Genomic DNA, 17,075 nt, shown 5'->3' on the forward strand with positions numbered 1-17,075 from the left:
TTTCCATTCGAACCATCTCCCTGTGGTTTACCTCATATGCTCCGAGAGTGAATAAGTGGAGATATCCCGCTGTCGCCCGCATCGTCCTGCAACTTGTCGAAGGCGGCAAGGTTAAAAATGTTGTCCCTGCTAGAATATTTCCCGGCGGGATTCCGGCTGAAACGTGCATTTTCACAAATATCATTGGTCAAAACGTTGTTTGTGGGTACGAACTGTGGAATTCAGTGACGGCTCTGGCAAAACGTGCGGTGGTTGTATTCAAAGAGGGCAGCGAAAAGCCAGAATCCGATTGTAGAAGGAGCTGGATAGAAAACCTTTTCAAAGACATACGGACACTCCATTCCGTACTCCTCATTCACTGCAACACTGGAGATATTTGAGTACCAAAATTTATTCCTGTATTACCCATTCCGTTCTGCTTGCCTATACCCTACCTCCCGACCCATATGCACCAAAAAGAAGAAAAAAGTGAAAGTATGATAGACTAGCCCATCCAGCGTCAGTCCACCCAAAAGATATATAATGATAATAATCGAACCAAAATCCTCTGCTTGCTTCATAATCCTCAATGAGACTCAACGCTAGCCGGAACCCCTACTACCCCCATATTGGCCTTGGTAACCAGACTGGTCCCATCCCTGCGGCTGGTTCGAGTGCATATAACTTCCGGCCTCTTCCCACCATCCGGGTTGCGAGCTGGGTGGAGGGGCTTGGGACTGGAGCACATTGCCCCCCGGGGACGCCATGGCCGGCGAAGGGAATGGGGGACTGATCGCGTAACCTGGTCCACCCGACGGCCTGGATGGAGGGACTTGATACGAGACCACATTGCCCCGCGGGGACGCCATGGCTGGCGGAGAGAATGAGGGATTTGGCCCGTGGCTTCCTCTGCCCCACGTGCCCGGTGTCATTCCTTGGTACGGGCTTATTGCTGGTGCCGGGCCTGGGACGACGGGCGTGTAGTTCCCGGTGCCTGGGGAGTATGAACCGGGCACAGGCGAGGCCTGCTGCCAGTAAGAGGTGGAAGCACCGCCGGGTTGCCCACGCGCGAATCCCGAGCCCGGCGCCGGGGCATGCTGCATGAGCACCGACGCATATGGCTGGCCCGTGCGCGGCGATGCGGCCGGGAGGTTTGGCTGGTAGCCGGGATCTGGGTAGGACGGCTGTGCGTACTGAGGGTTCGGCGATGGAGGCATCATCGTCCGCTGCCAAGTGCCGACTGGCGTTCGCCGCCCCATCTCCGGTGAATACGAGAAGGACTGTCCAGACTGCGAGCTTCGGCTCGACTGGGAACTGACACTCCGCTGTGTATACTGTGGGTTCGGCGGTGGAGGCATGCTTGTCTGTGGCCAATCGCCGACTGGTGTTGGCCGCCTCGTCTCCGGTGAAGACGTGTATGACTGCGACGTGAATCCCGACTGTGAGCTGCGGCCCGAATGGGAACCGACACTCCACTGTGTATTCTGTGGGCTCGGCGGTGGAGGCATAGTCGCCTGCTGCCAAGCGCCGGCGACTGGCGTTCGCCACCCAGTCTCTGGTGAAGACGTGAGTGACTGCGGCGCGGACCCTGACTGTGAGCTTCGGCTCGACTGGGAATCGACATTTCGTCGCTTCCTGCTCGGGCCGAGCTCCTGACTTGCGCTCATGTCCTTGCTGGTCCTCTTTCCTCTTGATCTAGGCCTGCGCTCCCGGTGGACCGGAATCGGGTCCTGCTCCGGCCGGGCTTGTGGAATGTATGGTCGGAAGCGAAGTTCCGGTTGAGTCACCGCTGGATCTCGCGCCTGGAGTTGTTGGTTGTATCTCTCTCTCGCCGCGTGCGCTTCAACCTCCTTTACCTTCTCGCGGTATGCTCCGGTATTCTCGAACGCACTACGGTATTTCCACTTGTCCACTAGAGAGGTCAACCTGTCTGGATGGGCACGGTCGATTCTCCACTCAAGTGAGATCTCACGCTTCCCCTCTACCACATCCTCCTGGCCTCTGCGTCGCTGATCCATGTATGCCAGGCCCGTGAAAGTCCTCATGGGACCGGGTCGTTCTAGGGCCTGCCTCAGACACTCCTGGAGGTCGAGCCAGCCGATACTGTGGTACATATCGTAAATATCGTTACAGAAAATTCAAATTCCAGACTTAGGGAGAGGCTTGTGACGGAATGGACAGGACTTGTGATTCTTTTACTCACTAGAGTCTCGGCGGTTCTAGGATTGCATCAGCGCGGTTCCTGAAGTCCGCAATAGGTCGTATCATAAATTCGATACTCCTGAAAGTCATGACACTGCGATATTTATCGGGATAAATGACATCGCCCTGGGCTTTAGTTTCGGACGCCCAGTAGACAGACCAGTATCCACGAACTGAATCGAGACCGGTTTTGTAGAAGGCCTCCAAGTCATCGCGGGTGAAGGGTATCGTTTCGGGCCGCTCCGAGTCGTCGTAGGTCTCTGCTGAAGGTCCCACATACGGGCACGTGTAAATAAAAGAACATGCTTTTTGACGGTGAACCCGCTCGTCGTCGTCTCTGATGAGCTCTGCGTGGCTGTAGCCTGGTAGGTACGGGTATATCTCCGTATTCTTTCCGTGGATTGCGAGCCTCTGCTCGGGTGTGTCATATATCACCTCCGGATTATCCATGACGCCTCTGCATGCCGGCTGGTATGCCCACAGAATTCTGGCTGTTCTTAATTGTGGTGGATGTTTCTTATAATAAGGAAGTGTTTGTCCTAAAATCTTTGCTGGAGTAGAGGGAAGAAGAACGTCTGAGGAGACTGTCTTCTGGTGATATTTATATACTGCAGATCCATGATCGAGTCACTGGCTTTTCCACTGCCCATAACATGGGACAAGAATAAAGGCATTCACAACGGGCAACTTTCGCTGGTAACCAAAGCCATATGAGATATCGGCTCAAGTGACGGAGTCAACCCGTGCCTAAAGTTTTCCAAATCACACTTTATTTGTCTTTGTTGGCTATGGATTGGTGGATCCTGTATTGAGCCCTTCAAGAGGCGTGCCTGTGGAAGGTTGGCGGCATTACCTCGCCGCCTATTACTAACGAAAACGCCAATGTCGTAGTTGTGCATAAGAGTAGATACCCTCAGGTATTTGGATGGGTTGATACGAACTCGTCACCACTTGGCGTTAATTTTCAATGATAGAATGGCTCATGGCTCGAAGGAACTCCTCTGTTAAGCTCGCTACTGCGATGCAGAGTGCATATCGTGTGGAAACCAGGGAGGCAGTAAGTAGTCATATCGTAGAGAACGGTCAAAGTGGCAGCCAGATCATACACGAAGCAAGGTAGGCGGAATGGCTGCTTGGTTTTATTCAAACAGAAGACTTGTCCTCGCCAAAAGAGACTTGAGAGTTTAAGCAAATTGACAAAAAGGTAATACGATCACAAACGGAACAGTATCATGAAACGTTGAAATGAAATCACCCGAAATGAGCTGGCTTTTCCAAGGTATTGTCCACCAGGTTCAAGACATCGAGCTGTCTCCAGCGCAAAAGACAGAAGCAACATACAAAACGACAAAGTCATGCTTCACGATAGAACTTCTTTGAAGTATTTTCTTGCCGAACACATTATTCAAGTATAAGAATAACCAGGGGTATTGATACCGAAGTTTAGAGTATGAAGCGCCATCCCCAATTCCACGCTCACGGCCCCCAAGTGCCGCCTCGTAAAGATCCAAAACTAATCCACCGTTGACTTTTTGTCTCCAACACCTTTTGAAAACAAAACCCAAAATCAACCTGAAAATTCCGCTGACGCCTGGGACTCAAGCGGTTGTACGCAAAGCCAACAACACGTCCACGTCAAGCCCCGTATTAAGGGCTCTTGATCCAAAATGCCGTGGACAGCAAGCAACGATCAATCGTTGACACACCCGATCTCATACCCAATCAAGACCTCAGTGCAGCTCCCCTCCCAGCCCCTCGTGCCGGCGGCAGTGAGCATAAACTGCGATGTGGGGTCGACATACATCTGCGAGATGACGCCCGCCCTAGGGGGCCCCGGTATGATCAGGAAGGGCACGGCGCCGTGCTTGAACGCGCGGTTGTCCCGCAGGTCATACAGCCTGAGGATGTCGTGGCTGGCGCAGACGAGGTGGCGCCCGTTGACCATGGTCCGCACGGCCGAGACGGCGCCGCTGCCGGCGGGGAACTTGAGGGTCCGCTCGGGCTGCCAGTTGGACGTGGCCTTGTGGATGTTGAACTCCTCCACCGTGCCGTTGCGCCGCCCCGCGTAGATGGTGTTGCCGTCCGGGGACCAGCAGGCGCCCATGCACCAGGGCGGGACCCCCGGGCGCGTGCCTATCCGGGCGAGGGGCGCGGGCACCCGGCGGTCCCAGATTCGGATGGTGCCGTCATGGGAGGCTGAGAAGAAGGTCGAGTCGGAGGTCTGTGTGGGGTCGAACTGCGCCGGCGGGGGGTTGTTGAAGACAAGGGTCGGTGAGTGTATCGACGGCTGCTTTGAGTCGGCGTCTGTTTGGGCTGTTGACGGTCGCTGAGCGTCGGTTTGTGACGCGTCTTGGGGCTTGTGTTGGTTGCTTCCGGCGTCGGAAGCGAGTGGTTGATCTGACTGCGCTTGTGCTGGGTCTTGCGTCGTACCCGGCGCAGCGTCTGCCGGTGGATGGTCTGTGGTTTCGTGGGAGGCGTCCCCCATGATCGTGTCTCCTCCCATGGCGACATCGCCGTCCGCGTGGGGGGCATCATCTAAAGGCTCCAGCATCGCGTGCGAGTATCCGTCGTTGTCGTTGTCTCCGCCAAATGGATTGTCCGCGCCCATGTTGTTGTTTCCATCGCCAAAGAGTGACCCTGCGGGACTGCCGAAGAGCGACTCATGATCAGACCCTTCGCCATCTCCCATGCTGTCGCCGTTGGGCATCGCCCCTCCATTGGGTATCCCTGAGTCGGGACCGCTGCTGAAGAAGCCATTGGTCCGAGTGCTGGTCCGCATCGTGTCGCTGAGAAACGACTCTTCTGCTGCCTCTGGGGGGACTGGTGCACCACTCAAGGGCCGTGGCTCAAGGGCTGAGATCTGACCTCCGCTGCCCCCGAAATTCCGAATCGACTTGCCAGTGTTCAGGTCCCAATCGAGGATGTTCTTGTCCCAGCTCCCACTCAGCACACTCTTCTCGTCTGGTGCTAGCTGCAACACCGACACAGCATTCTTGTGTTCCTGCAGCACGTGTATGGTCTTGCCCTCGTCATGTCTCACGCTGTGCAGATTGATCCCGCCGCTCTCCAGACCAGCAAGCAGCCACAGCGCGTCGCGGTGGACTGCCAGACTGTAAACGGGGGACAGCACGCGGTCAGCATCGCTGGCACCACCTCTGGGGTTCGGTGGGGCTGGCTCAAGATTCTCCCAATATGACATGAGTATTCCGGCTTTTGTGACGCTGTCCACGAAGGGGTGCCGCTGGGCGACGGTCAACAGTTGCTTGCCGTTGATGGTGCCTGGGCCGTCGTATTTCCGGATGTACCCGTCTGAACCACCCGTTAACCAGTATCGCAGGTCGGGCGTGATGGCGATAGCGTTTATTGACGTCGCTTGAGGGGCGGCCATGGTCGGCACGATATCGTACAGCCTCGCGGTGATGGCTTCCGGTCGCACCTTTGGTCGGAATTTCGGTGTCTGAGGGGTGTCTACCGAGTTCGATTTCGAATGGGATGGTCTGTCGACTCGCGTTGTGGTATCCTCCTCCTGGTCGCCATCGCCTTCTTGTTCCTGATCCTGATCTTGGTCCTGATCCCCGTCTTGTTCGCCATCTTGGTCCTGCTCTTGATCTTGGTCGCCGTCTTGATCCGCATCTCCGTCATTGTCGCCCTCGTCTTGATCCTCGTCTTCCTCGTTGAACGCATCATCCTCGTCTATCTCCATGTCATCCCCATCATCCATCGTGGCGTTATCATCTTGCTGCTCCTGGTCGTGCTCCTGGTCGTCGGAGCTCGCGTTGGAGTCGTGGTCATGGTCATTGTCGTAGTCGTCCATGGCGGACTGGCGGCCGGCTCTAGAAGTGGCAACGGGTTCCAAATTGGTATGAGATACGCTATAAATATCCAAGAAGTAATGATTGACTGGGGCAGCACTGGTGGCGTGGACCTTGAAGCCAAAGAGGCAGTATTGGGTGGGTTTGGATGCGCAAAGGAACCTCGGAGCTTTCGCAAATCCACCACGGCTGGAGCCTGCATGTCGTCAGAGCTAGCAAGGTTGCGTCGCGCCGCGCCTGGCCCGTGCTGCAGCTGGAAGATCTAATCTAATCTAAATCCGACATGATCTGATCTAATCTTCCCTACTTATCGCTTACTGTACATAACACAGACCAAAGATCACAAACCAACGCGATCAACTCATTCTGAACCCACCATTCGATTGGGACATCTTGTATTGTGGAGGAGAAGGAAGTTTCAAGCAGGCGGGTAATAGGTGATATGAAAATTTTGTCTGACCACACGTACATTTGACCTGTGATTCCACCTGGAGACGAAAGCAGCTTCACATCTTCCGGCTGCCTGATAATGTAGTCGGCCCGGGTGGATAAGGCCCAGAGTTTCTAAGTAACAGCCCCATCGGACTTTATTGACAGTAGCACAATTTTCCCGGCACAGCTCAGCACAGGTGACTAAGTATGGAGGGATGAGCCGCAGTCGGCGAACATCTACAGCGTAGCATCACTTGTCAGGTTGGAAGAAGATAGGATGTGTTGCTTAATGACTCGCCATGACAGGACTCACAACAGTGAAGAATGTATCGCCCGTGAGTGCGATTCTGCCCTCAATTCCAAAGAGGCATTACAATCGTGGTAGATCAGCGGCGGTGACGTTGGGCTCAATGAAGTTCCGCAGGTGGCTGGTGAGAGTGACAATATCTCGCCAAAAGGCTTGTTCCGGATAGAAGCAGTCGGCCAATGTCTCGACGTCGCTGCTAGCTAAGGCTACGTTAAAAGCGTCCAGATTTGCCCGAGTACGAGTGGCGGGCACATCATCTGTCATTGAAGCCGGCTCAACAGTCCCGGGAGGGATATTCGGCAGAGACCTGTAGACATTCTTGCGGAAATCGGATCTTGGAGGGTACTCTGCGCCCGGCGGAAGTGTTTCTTGACAGGCAGGAATGGCAATCAGGATGTTCGACCTTGATTAATCTGCACACCGCTACAGTGAAGTACGAGAGAATTGCGCAAATGTCTGCTAACACCACGAGTACTGCGCCTCCCCATACATTACTTCAACTTCTCCGCCCCCACCATCACAACCTGTCGGCTGGTTCAATGTAATGGGCCTAGTCCAACAGGTTCCAACACTGGTTGGTGGTGCAACAAGCGGGATGTTGTTGATCCAACTTGCGAGTAAAGTCACTGGGGGGTCACATGACCTCCGTACGTCTTTAAACAGGGCGTTCAGAGCCCCTTCTGCACTCAGAACCAAGCCACCACGCCCACTGTGAATACAAACAATCGCATATTTGCTAGACCTAGTCTTTTGCCACAGCCTGGGTAGGAAGATAGAACGGTAGAGACGATGGCCTGCCCCGCAAACCAATGTATGAAATTCATATCCTCGCTCCCGTACCGCTGCCGTGCTGCACGGCAGATCCGATCTCGAACTTGCGTCTGCAGCACTACATCCAGAATTGATTTCGAGAGGTAGGCCGACGGCAAAAACCTTGGATTTCGTTTAATAGCGCATCATGAACATTTATACGTAGAATTGGTGATTTTCCCTCTCAAATCTCAAGGGATAGGTAGGCCAGTGAATACTTTTACTTGTCTGCCTTCAAGACCCTTGCGACTTCCCCTTCATCTTCCTCTTGTTGTTCAGACATTGCCGCTAATTCCTCTTCCTCCATCTCTGCCTCAACTTCCTTTTCCCGCCTGTCGTCGATTTCATACCTGCGAGTCAGCGCTCTCTCCAAAGACCTCTTGAAGTCAGCCCAAGAAGGGTAGTCCATAGTGTTGAACGCGCAGCGGTGCATCCGAGGATCCCCGGCCCTATCGCTAAGGGGCTTCCGCTCCCAGGGGTCGCGATAAATACCAGTCTTGCGGATAGGCTCCTCTGGATCGATGCGAGTGAGGTTATTTTGGTCTGGTAAGATCGGAAATGGATTCGGAGCGCCGTTTGTCTGCCCATTGATGTCGTTGTCCGACAAGAGAAAGTCCAGAAGAAGCTTTTTCTGTGTGTCAAGAAGCCGCCATATTCGATAGGTTATGTTGTCTGCATAAGAATGAAAATAAATGGCGTCAGGCTGAATTGTGTGGTTTTTAGTATGATACCAAGCAGTGAGAATGGATTCGATCTCTGCAACGGAGGCGGACGGGCTTACATCTTCATGATCTTCCCTCTGACTAGGCTTCCGACGGTCGAACAGAACAACACCACCGAAAATCCGTGTTTCAGCCCAGTATCCGACGATGTCAGCCACCCCGTCTGGGTACTGATCGTAATCCCGATAGTGCTTATGGAAGAAAAGACTTGGAAGTTTGCCATCAGGATAGAATTGGTGGAAGACCATATCGTCTGTAGGTACTTCCTAAGTGAAGTAGTCCTGGTGCCCACCTAGATTCAGATTGAGTTTATGCAGGTACACTGCAATCTGATGAATCGCAACAGCAATCATTTCGATCAAACGAGTCTTGAAGGCCGCTGAGCCTGGCTATGCGGCATGGTAACTATGCAGAAGCTACTAATACATCAGAAGAAACTCGTCTGTGTGAATGTGGGAAAGTTGAAGTAATACCTACCAGGGGGAGGGGGGGTCCCTGACTGGGTTACGCAACACAATCTTGTTTTAAGATTTAATTAAAATTTCGTAATTATAGCGAAATACTAGCAAAAGGCTATTAAAATACTATTAAGAATAAAATATATTAAAGCTTTAAATTACATTAATATTAACTTTATATTAATAATAATCCTATATTAGCTAATATTATTATAATTTTATATTAAAAGCTTTAATTTAAACCTTATTAATATTAAAACTATTTTTTTTTAAATATTTTTATAATTTTATAAACTCTTTAATAATAAACAATTAAGCTAATAAAAAGTAAATAAGTAATTAAGTTAAGGATAAGGGAAAAAAAAGGTTTTTTTTTAACCCTTAATTAAGGGTTAATATTATATTATTATATATTAGGAATAATCTTATATTAAAAACGATTATATATTAATAATAAGCAAATGCAATATATATAAAAAAACATAATGTTAGAATATTAATAGCATATTACTATTATATTGCTTTCCTTTCAACTTGCTTGCAGCACTTAAACAAAAACCCCCCCTCCCCCTGGTAGGTATCATACATACCTGGAAGTCAAATTGCAATACTTGTATATCAAGTGTGGTACGGATGTCCCTGGTCCTCTCTAGGACCCCGGGACAGAGCTCAGGGTGCTGGCTTCGCACAGGGTGATTCAGTGGCAATATCCGGTTTCGCACCTCGTTCGCAGTCTGACTGAGTGGTGCACCATCAACGATCTCCGCAAACGCAAGCTCAGCAGCCGGCGTGGACAACACATTGGAAAGTGCCCGAGTGAAGATGTCGCGATGCTGGTGTCCCAAGTGGGCAACCGATTTCTTACGGGCCGCCTCATCCGTTTCTGGCGTCTCGAGAATCGATGCCATGCTCAACAGAAAGATGCAAGATGCGTAGTGAAACGTGTTCAAATTCCACTGAGATAGACATGGCGGAGGTCTTCGGCGTTGGGAGCAACAACAGTGGGACTTCTGTCATCTGAAGCTTAGTAATACTCCAGAATATATTCAAACTAACTAGAACCCCTTCTTCTCCAGCCAAGCCAACAGGTCTGCTTCCGCCTCCCCCGCAACTCCGCAATCTTCTCATCTTCTACTCCCTCGAGAGCAGACGCGCTACGTAGTTGGTAAGGGCACAGAAGCCTCTGCAATCGTATCAAGTCGCGGATCTCGTTCACGCCCTCGACCTGGCTCGGTGCAAGTGCCGTACTCTCCTTCAGCGGGCCCTTATACCGCCTCCCTAAGCATCCGCAAGAATTGCCTCGCTGGCCTTCTCCGACAGCAGATACGTCGGCAGCTGGATAAAGAAGCCCGGGATGACGGGGAACGCAGAAGCGTCCACGACCCGCAGGCCCTTGACCCCCTTCACGCGGAAGTCAGAGTCGAGCACCGTCCCGATGGCCGCCGTGCAGCACGCGTGGTGCCCAAACGAGTTGGTCCGTATGTACTCCTTGACCTGCTCCTGACTACTAACATTCCCCCTCCCGGGCTTCGTCTCCTCGAACGACCCGTCGAGCGGTATGAGGTCGTCCATGGCGCGCCGCGCAAACTCGACGCCCTCGAACGACGCCTGTAGGTCCAGCTCGCGCGCGGTCGCGGCCCCCTCGAACGTGTTGAACGCGATAATGGGCGTATCTCGCGGGTCCGCCGACCGCAGGCGCACCGTGCCGGCTTCGTTGGGCGTGCTCGCCCGCAGGCTGACCCAGACCCAGTGGCGGTGGTCCGAGTGCAGCGCCAGCTCCGACCAGCCGGGGAAGAAGCCCGGGAAGTTGGCGGGGCCGCCATAAACAAAGATATCCGGGTCGTCGGGGTTGGGCGCCGCGCTGGTCCTCACGGCCACGCCGACCGCGAGCCCGTTGGTCGCGTACGCGCCCTTGGCCGCCTGGCCCAACCCGGACTGCCACCTCTCCAGGCACGGGTCCGGGACGCCCGGGTAGCCGTACATGAAGGTGCAGCCGCTGACGAGGCTGAAGTCGGTGGGGGCCTCGCTGATGACGGGCACCTCGATGTGGTCGCGGAGGTTAGAGCCCACGGGGAGGTCGGCGACCTGTTCGATCCCGTGCGCCGATAGCTCCTCCGCGGGGCCGATGCCGCTGAGCATGAGGATCTGCGGGGTGTTGAAGGCCCCCGCCGCGATGATGACCTCCTTGAATGCCGTGAGGGCGCCCGAGGCCTCGACGGCGGCGCTATCGGAGCGGGTGTCTGCGCGATACAGCGCCTCCCCCTCGAGGTACTCCACGCCCGTGGCCCTTGGACCTTCCGACGAGGAAGTCGTGTCAAACTGGATCTTGGTCACGAGGGTATGGAGCTTGATGTCGAGGTGGTAAATCCTGTTGCCGTCATCGTCCGTCGCAGTGGCCACCTGCAAGATGCGGTCCCTTGCGCCGCCGCGCGTCGAGTCGCCCATCGACAGCGGCATCTGGTACGGCCCCGTGGTGATGGTGCTCCCCGGCGCATTGATGTCCTTGCTCAGGATCTCGGCCAGCCCCGCGACAGTCTGGTACAGGATACCGATAAGGCTCATGCCTGACGCCGACGCGGCCGAGGCGATGATGCTGATCACCTTCAGGTCCTGCACCGCCGTGATGAGCGACGTGAGCTGCGTCCAGAACCAGCCGTGGAACCCGTGGCCGACGATCGAGTTGGGGAGGTAGTCGCAGTGCTCGATCTCCTCAAAGTACCGCTGGAAGGTGCTACCGTTCCACGACGTGTCCCCCGTGACGTCTGCTACCGCCTCCCAGTCGCTGTCGAACGCCCGGATGGCCACCAGCGCGTTGTGCCGGCTGCAGCCGCCGAGCGTGCCCGCCCGGGGGTAGAGGGTCCCGATGGGCACGGCGTCCGCCGGCGGGTAAAGGCCCGTGTAGATGGTGCCGTTGGGCAGGCGGTAGGAGGTGATCTCGTTCTTGGCCTCAACCGCCGGGTCCGAGCTGCGCGTCACAAAATAGTTCCACTGCGTCGTCGGGTGGTCGTCGGTGGCGCGCGGGAACAGCACGGGGATCTGCTCAAAGAGGTTGTCGCCCGAGTCGCCGCCCGCGTCCACGAGCAGCACCTTGTGGCCCGCCTCGGCCAGGCTCGCCGCCAGTGGTCCACCGCCCGGCCCGGAGCCCACGACGATGTAGTCGTAGGCCGTGTCGTTAGCCGCTTGCCGCTTTGGCAGAAACGGGTTGTGTCTGCGCGCATGTGAGCTGGCTGATGCTACGCCCGAGATGGTGAGCGCGGCTGCAGCCAGGGCGGCCGCAGAGACGATGCCTTTCGCATACATGGCTGGGTCCCAGCTAACACCGGTTTGGTAGAGACAGCCCTAACTACCTCTGAGCTCCGGAGGAGGCTCAGCAGCAGCTGACATGCCCTAGATATATCTGCGCAAGCGGTCAAATTCTAGCGAATACCGCTTTCCCACAATGCAACCCGACTTCATGACCATCCCATAGTTGCTGTACTACGCTCCCACCAAAGGATTCGCCTCCTTACCGATCCACGGCAAACTTTTCCCGGCTTATGTGTAGGGGCTGCTGTCATCGTGAACACGTGTGGACGGGAGTGGAGTTTCCCGCTTACCGTTGCATTGCGATCGTCTCTCAAAAGGCCAAATATGGTTGCTGATGGTGGGCCAGCTCCAAATGTTTTCTCGCGCCAATCGAGCCAAGTTCAGCCCACGGCTGTAACAGGCAAGCCATTCGCCGCTGATCGCCCCAATGTGCAAGAAACCGCCAATCCATTGAACTTTACAATGTACACCATGTGCTCCTCCAGCTGCAAGTAATGCGGTCCTGCATCATGCAGTGTGATAGCCAATGACTACAGTCTTTGGTGATGAGATGAACACCCTCGTTGCCGAACGTGGCCACCATGTAAGACTCGACCTTCGTGAGCCAGGCACAGGAGTTCAGAGCACGGCATGGCTTGTCATCGGATCTATGGTGTAGTGGCGCTCGTGTCGCCGACCCGACCAACCGTTACAGTCAGTTTCAGAGATTACGAGAACTTTGGCGCGTTCGTCCCACCTCATCATGGATGCGGTATGTAGAGAGGCTGCGTCTGAGAAGTCCTGGGCGCTCACGGCCCAAGACACGTACGCTTCTGGCCTGTGCGTGCCAATACAGTACATTTTCGTCATAGCCTTGTAGCACAAATTCTGAAGAGTGTCAAGTCTCTCCTGCTCGGGTGCGCCGCGGCAACCTCACATGATCAGCGTGCGAATATGCGGCGCCCTGGCAAGATTATCCGCATCCTTTACTGTAAACTTTACTCAGACGTATAAACTTCATAATATCTATCCGGACACGAAGACACTCAGACTCCGTATTTATGACAATCGCGGAAATAAGACCGTTCTGAGGCCGGTCAGGACTGAGAGGCTCATGCAAAGTGCGGACTCGCGCAGGGGAAAGACAAAGGATGTCAATTCTGTGACTCGCAAGGCTAAGTTACCCTTGCCGAGAATACTGTGCCACAGATAACTCAAATTGTTGCTGGTCATGCCTTCAGTTTAGAAGTCACACGATTTCCCGGTTTCTTGAAAGTTGTAGCCATTGAGCTGTGTGGCGGAACCGTGTCTCGCCGAGTGTCCTGGAGAACTCCAAGTTCGGTAGTACACACAGTACCATTAATCTATATTTACATTTTGCAATTCATCTTGATGCGCAGAACGAGGCCGCTGTTTCGTGGTTCAGGGCGGCTGTCAAAGCGGTGCGTAACTGAGAGTGTCTATTTGATAAATAAAAGGACCCTCCTAAGAAGAAGAAGAAGAAAATGAGAGAAAATGAAAAGAACTCGCTAATGATATAACAAATTTAACCCACCACTGGTGAAAAAAGGTACCGGATCTCAGCATTCTATCCTCATCCAAAAACTGCAAATTAGACTCTTACTGTGGCTAATATTGGTGAGCGAGTCTTAGGCGCATGATCCGATGGCTAGGCCACTAAAGAAGAAGGCATCTGTAAACGAACGCATGAACTTGGCCTGATTAGCCCGTATTGGTGACCCTTCGGGGCGGGTTACTATTACAAGAAACCGTACACTAGGTACTCTCAATTATGAATCCGCGAAACTGGCACTTTGAGGTACTAAATTCTCCATCTTTGAAGGATTTCTGCGATATCACAATGTGATGTCTACTCAGAGAGCAGGAAAGAACCGAGTTGGAATGATTCGAGCTCCTTCTCCGAGCTGGGCTCGAAATTGTTGAGACAGGGCAGAAAAGAGGCTTCTATGAGTAGGCATTACGGTGCTGCTGGGCACGATTCAACAAACTATACACCTCAACAGTCGATGCAACTATCGCGAATCAACAAGGAGAAATGACTCAAGAGGCCTGCTTCCGCCAAAGCTCTTCCACGATGACCGTTTCACGCCCTTGGCTTGCATCTTAGGATAGCTGGAATGCGCAGTATCAAATAGCAAGTGAGATAGGAGAGTAATCAAGGCTCATGAGCTCTACGACAAGTACGCAGTGTTGTCAACGTGTTGCGAACGTGTTGGGTTGCCTTGGGCTCGCCCGCTATTCTCTTTCGGGGCCGCCTCTAGCTTTTATGTATATGTTCGAGTATGCGTAACCCAGGATCGCATCAGACTGTCTCAGTCTCGACACTATGAGTCCGAGGGCAGCTCGCAATGATATCCGACTGGCCGCACACAACGGAATCATGTCTGCCACATAAGACTGATAGTCGCCAAAAGGTTCATTCGGGCTTCGAGTCGGGTCGCGAGACTTTCGCTGCTTCACATTGTATCATCGTGCCCTAGCTTGAAGGATGCGCAGATACTCGCCATCCAGCTACTCCACAGACAGAGCGGGAGAAAACATGCGTAAGTTGAATCAGCAACGACAGCCACAGGGTGCGCGGAAGAGATAACCGTTACCTACTTCACTTTTACAAAAAGCGCGGACGAAGGAAATAGTAGGCTCGCATTCAAGCTGGTGGGAACGCGACCCACAGGTGTCCCAGCGCAGGCTGCAGCTTGCATATATATAAATACCTCATCTTGTGCAGCAACAATGACGAGCCTAGCCAAATAATGCCGCCGGCATTTTCCTTCCGTCGTTGGCCAAGCTGGCCGATGCTACATGGACGCGAAGGAGCGGAATGTTGGCACTGTTCAATATTGATGACCTTGAGACACAACAGGTCAGGAATGCGATCCGGATACCCAGGTAGGGCCTGCCAAGTTTGGCTGGGACGACTTTCCGGACTCTCCAGAACTGTTCGTGTTTCCGCCAACTATCACTGCTTTTGATCTGCGTCGGAAGACATGGAGTAGGTCTGCCTTATCAGTCTTTCTATCAACCTATCACTCTAGCTTCACCTCTAACCTAATATTTGGTACCAGCTGATCTCGATGTTGACCGCATACGCGAAGTCACGTGGAATCTTAAGGCATTCGACAGCCTCGCAATCGACGACGACGAGAAAGTGCTGATAGAAGCCCTCGTTACGACGCAAATATCGGCCTCAAGAGGGACAGATCTCATTGCGAACAAGGGCAGTGGCCTAATTATGCTCCTCCATGGCGGTCCCGGAACAGGCAAAACATTCACCGCGGAAAGCATCGCAGACTTCGCGAGGAAACCGCTTTACCGCGTTACCTGCGGTGATAGTAAGCTCCATTCAAGTTGTTGTCCTTTCACGGATCCCCGTCTATCTTGTTCTGGAATGTTCTAGAATGTATCACTTCAGGATCCGTAGCAGGTGATTAACAGGTACTAGTTGGGACAAATCCAGAACAAATTGAGGTATACTTAGAAGGTGTGCTCAATCTTGGCACCCTTTGGGACTCCGTTGTCCTTCTCGATGAGGCCGATGTTTTCCTAGAATCTTGAAGCCAACATGACTTAGCACGGAATGCTCTTGTGTCGGTATTTCTACGAATATTAGAATACTATCAAGGTATTTTGATACTCACTTCAAACCGAGTTGGCTCCTTTGATGAAGCCTTCAAATCCCGAATCCAATTGGCCACATACTACCGAGACCTTTCATCGGCGCAGCGTCGCAAAGTTTGGCGGAATTGCATTGAGAATTTGAAGAGCCTAGGAGAGATTGAAGTGGACTACGACGATATCGACGACCATATGGACGAGCTCGTGAGTCACAATATGAATGGGCGGCAAATACGCAACATGATCACCACCGCCCGCCAGCTAGCCAGATTCCATGGAAAAGAAAATGCGGTTCAAGGATCTGGCACATGCGATCAATGTCTCGTCGAGGTTTGAAACCTACATTAAAGAAGTAAATTCCAACATGACGGATGCGGAGCTCAAGAGAATGCATGGTTATCGCTGATTGCTGGGATTGAGCCACTATGGGGATAATAAGTTACTCTAACTTTTCATTTACATCCATTGTCGCCTTGTGCACCATCCGCACATCTTATCTTTCGTTGCGCACTCACCGAAACAGATTGAACATGAGTGTCATTGTCGCACACATTGCTCAAGTGCTTGTTTTCCCCAGCGCCCCTCCGCCCCCCCACCCGCCAACACCTGGCAGCGGGTGCACGGAAATTGTCTTTCGTACTCAAGGATAGAAGGGCTATGCGACTGTGATGAGCCACGCACCTATTGGCTTGGATGCTATGGTTGGTGCAGCAGTGTCGCACAACGTATGTCGTTGTTGATTGCGCGCAGATTCTGGACTCGGTTCAAGACTCGGCCTATCCCAAGACCAGCCAAGATCTTCAGGGCTGTCTTCAGGCCCAAGATGCCAATCCAACGCTTGATGACATCTGTGTTCGCAATGCGAGCGACGAGATGAGGCGGGCCGTACGTAAGATATGCAAGAGCGGATGTTGGAAGCACAGGGTTCAAGGCGGCGCCAGGAATGATCTGCAGCGCTTTGATGGGTTGTTCGATGAGGGTGGCCATATTCGCGATCTGGCAAGAAGAGGAAGCAGAAGCTGTTAATGATTACAAGATTTTCAGTTATGAATGGTACATGTAGGTCAGACATTACGGCTGTATATGTGTATTGGTTATGTTTGCTTTAATTTATATATCTCCTATTTTGGCTCAGGACTGTGTCAGGATCCTATAAATTGACGACCTACCTAGATAAAATGCTCTTTACCGGCTTCTATCAACTTATGAGACGCCTTCAGCACCAGGGGAATTTTACTACTTTTTGCATAGCGCCATCTCGTAAAAGACCTGCTTGTGTAAGATGTAGGATTTAGTACTACATTGAAGGACGGTAAATATTCTCTTACGCATTTGATTTAAAGACACGAAAAGAAACGCCGTGTTTTCATTGGATCAGGGATTGAGAGCGGCTAAGACAGTTGGCAGTTCTATTTCTGCTAACGTGCAATTA

At 52.9% G+C, this 17,075-nt stretch overlaps 4 protein-coding genes across 4 annotated transcripts; all 4 read right to left on the reverse strand.

Moving 5' to 3' along the window:
- Positions 1-581: 581 nt before the first annotated feature.
- INS49_003285 (uncharacterized protein) lies at positions 582-6,385 on the reverse strand (the record flags this gene model as incomplete). The annotated part of the gene is made up of 5 exons (XM_043164080.1): positions 582-1,891; positions 1,952-2,082; positions 2,183-2,638; positions 3,900-6,189; positions 6,370-6,385. 5 exons carry the CDS (start codon positions 6,383-6,385, stop codon positions 582-584), a joined length of 4,203 nt encoding a protein of 1,400 aa, XP_043018845.1.
- A 1,377-nt stretch (positions 6,386-7,762) lies between these two features.
- INS49_003286 (uncharacterized protein) lies at positions 7,763-8,512 on the reverse strand (the record flags this gene model as incomplete). The annotated part of the gene is made up of 2 exons (XM_043164081.1): positions 7,763-8,245; positions 8,324-8,512. 2 exons carry the CDS (start codon positions 8,510-8,512, stop codon positions 7,763-7,765), a joined length of 672 nt encoding a protein of 223 aa, XP_043018846.1.
- A 1,488-nt stretch (positions 8,513-10,000) lies between these two features.
- On the reverse strand, positions 10,001-12,022 carry INS49_003287 (uncharacterized protein; the record flags this gene model as incomplete). The annotated part of the gene is made up of 1 exon (XM_043164082.1): positions 10,001-12,022. The coding sequence occupies one exon, from the start codon at positions 12,020-12,022 to the stop codon at positions 10,001-10,003; it is 2,022 nt and encodes a 673-aa protein (XP_043018847.1).
- A 4,276-nt stretch (positions 12,023-16,298) lies between these two features.
- On the reverse strand, positions 16,299-16,630 carry INS49_003288 (uncharacterized protein; the record flags this gene model as incomplete). The annotated part of the gene is made up of 2 exons (XM_043164083.1): positions 16,299-16,306; positions 16,366-16,630. 2 exons carry the CDS (start codon positions 16,628-16,630, stop codon positions 16,299-16,301), a joined length of 273 nt encoding a protein of 90 aa, XP_043018848.1.
- Positions 16,631-17,075: the final 445 nt, after the last annotated feature.

The sequence above is a fragment of the Diaporthe citri genome (assembly GCF_014595645.1).
Source record: "Diaporthe citri strain NFHF-8-4 chromosome Unknown scaffold_10, whole genome shotgun sequence".
In the NCBI taxonomy this organism is placed as follows: domain Eukaryota; kingdom Fungi; phylum Ascomycota; class Sordariomycetes; order Diaporthales; family Diaporthaceae; genus Diaporthe; species Diaporthe citri.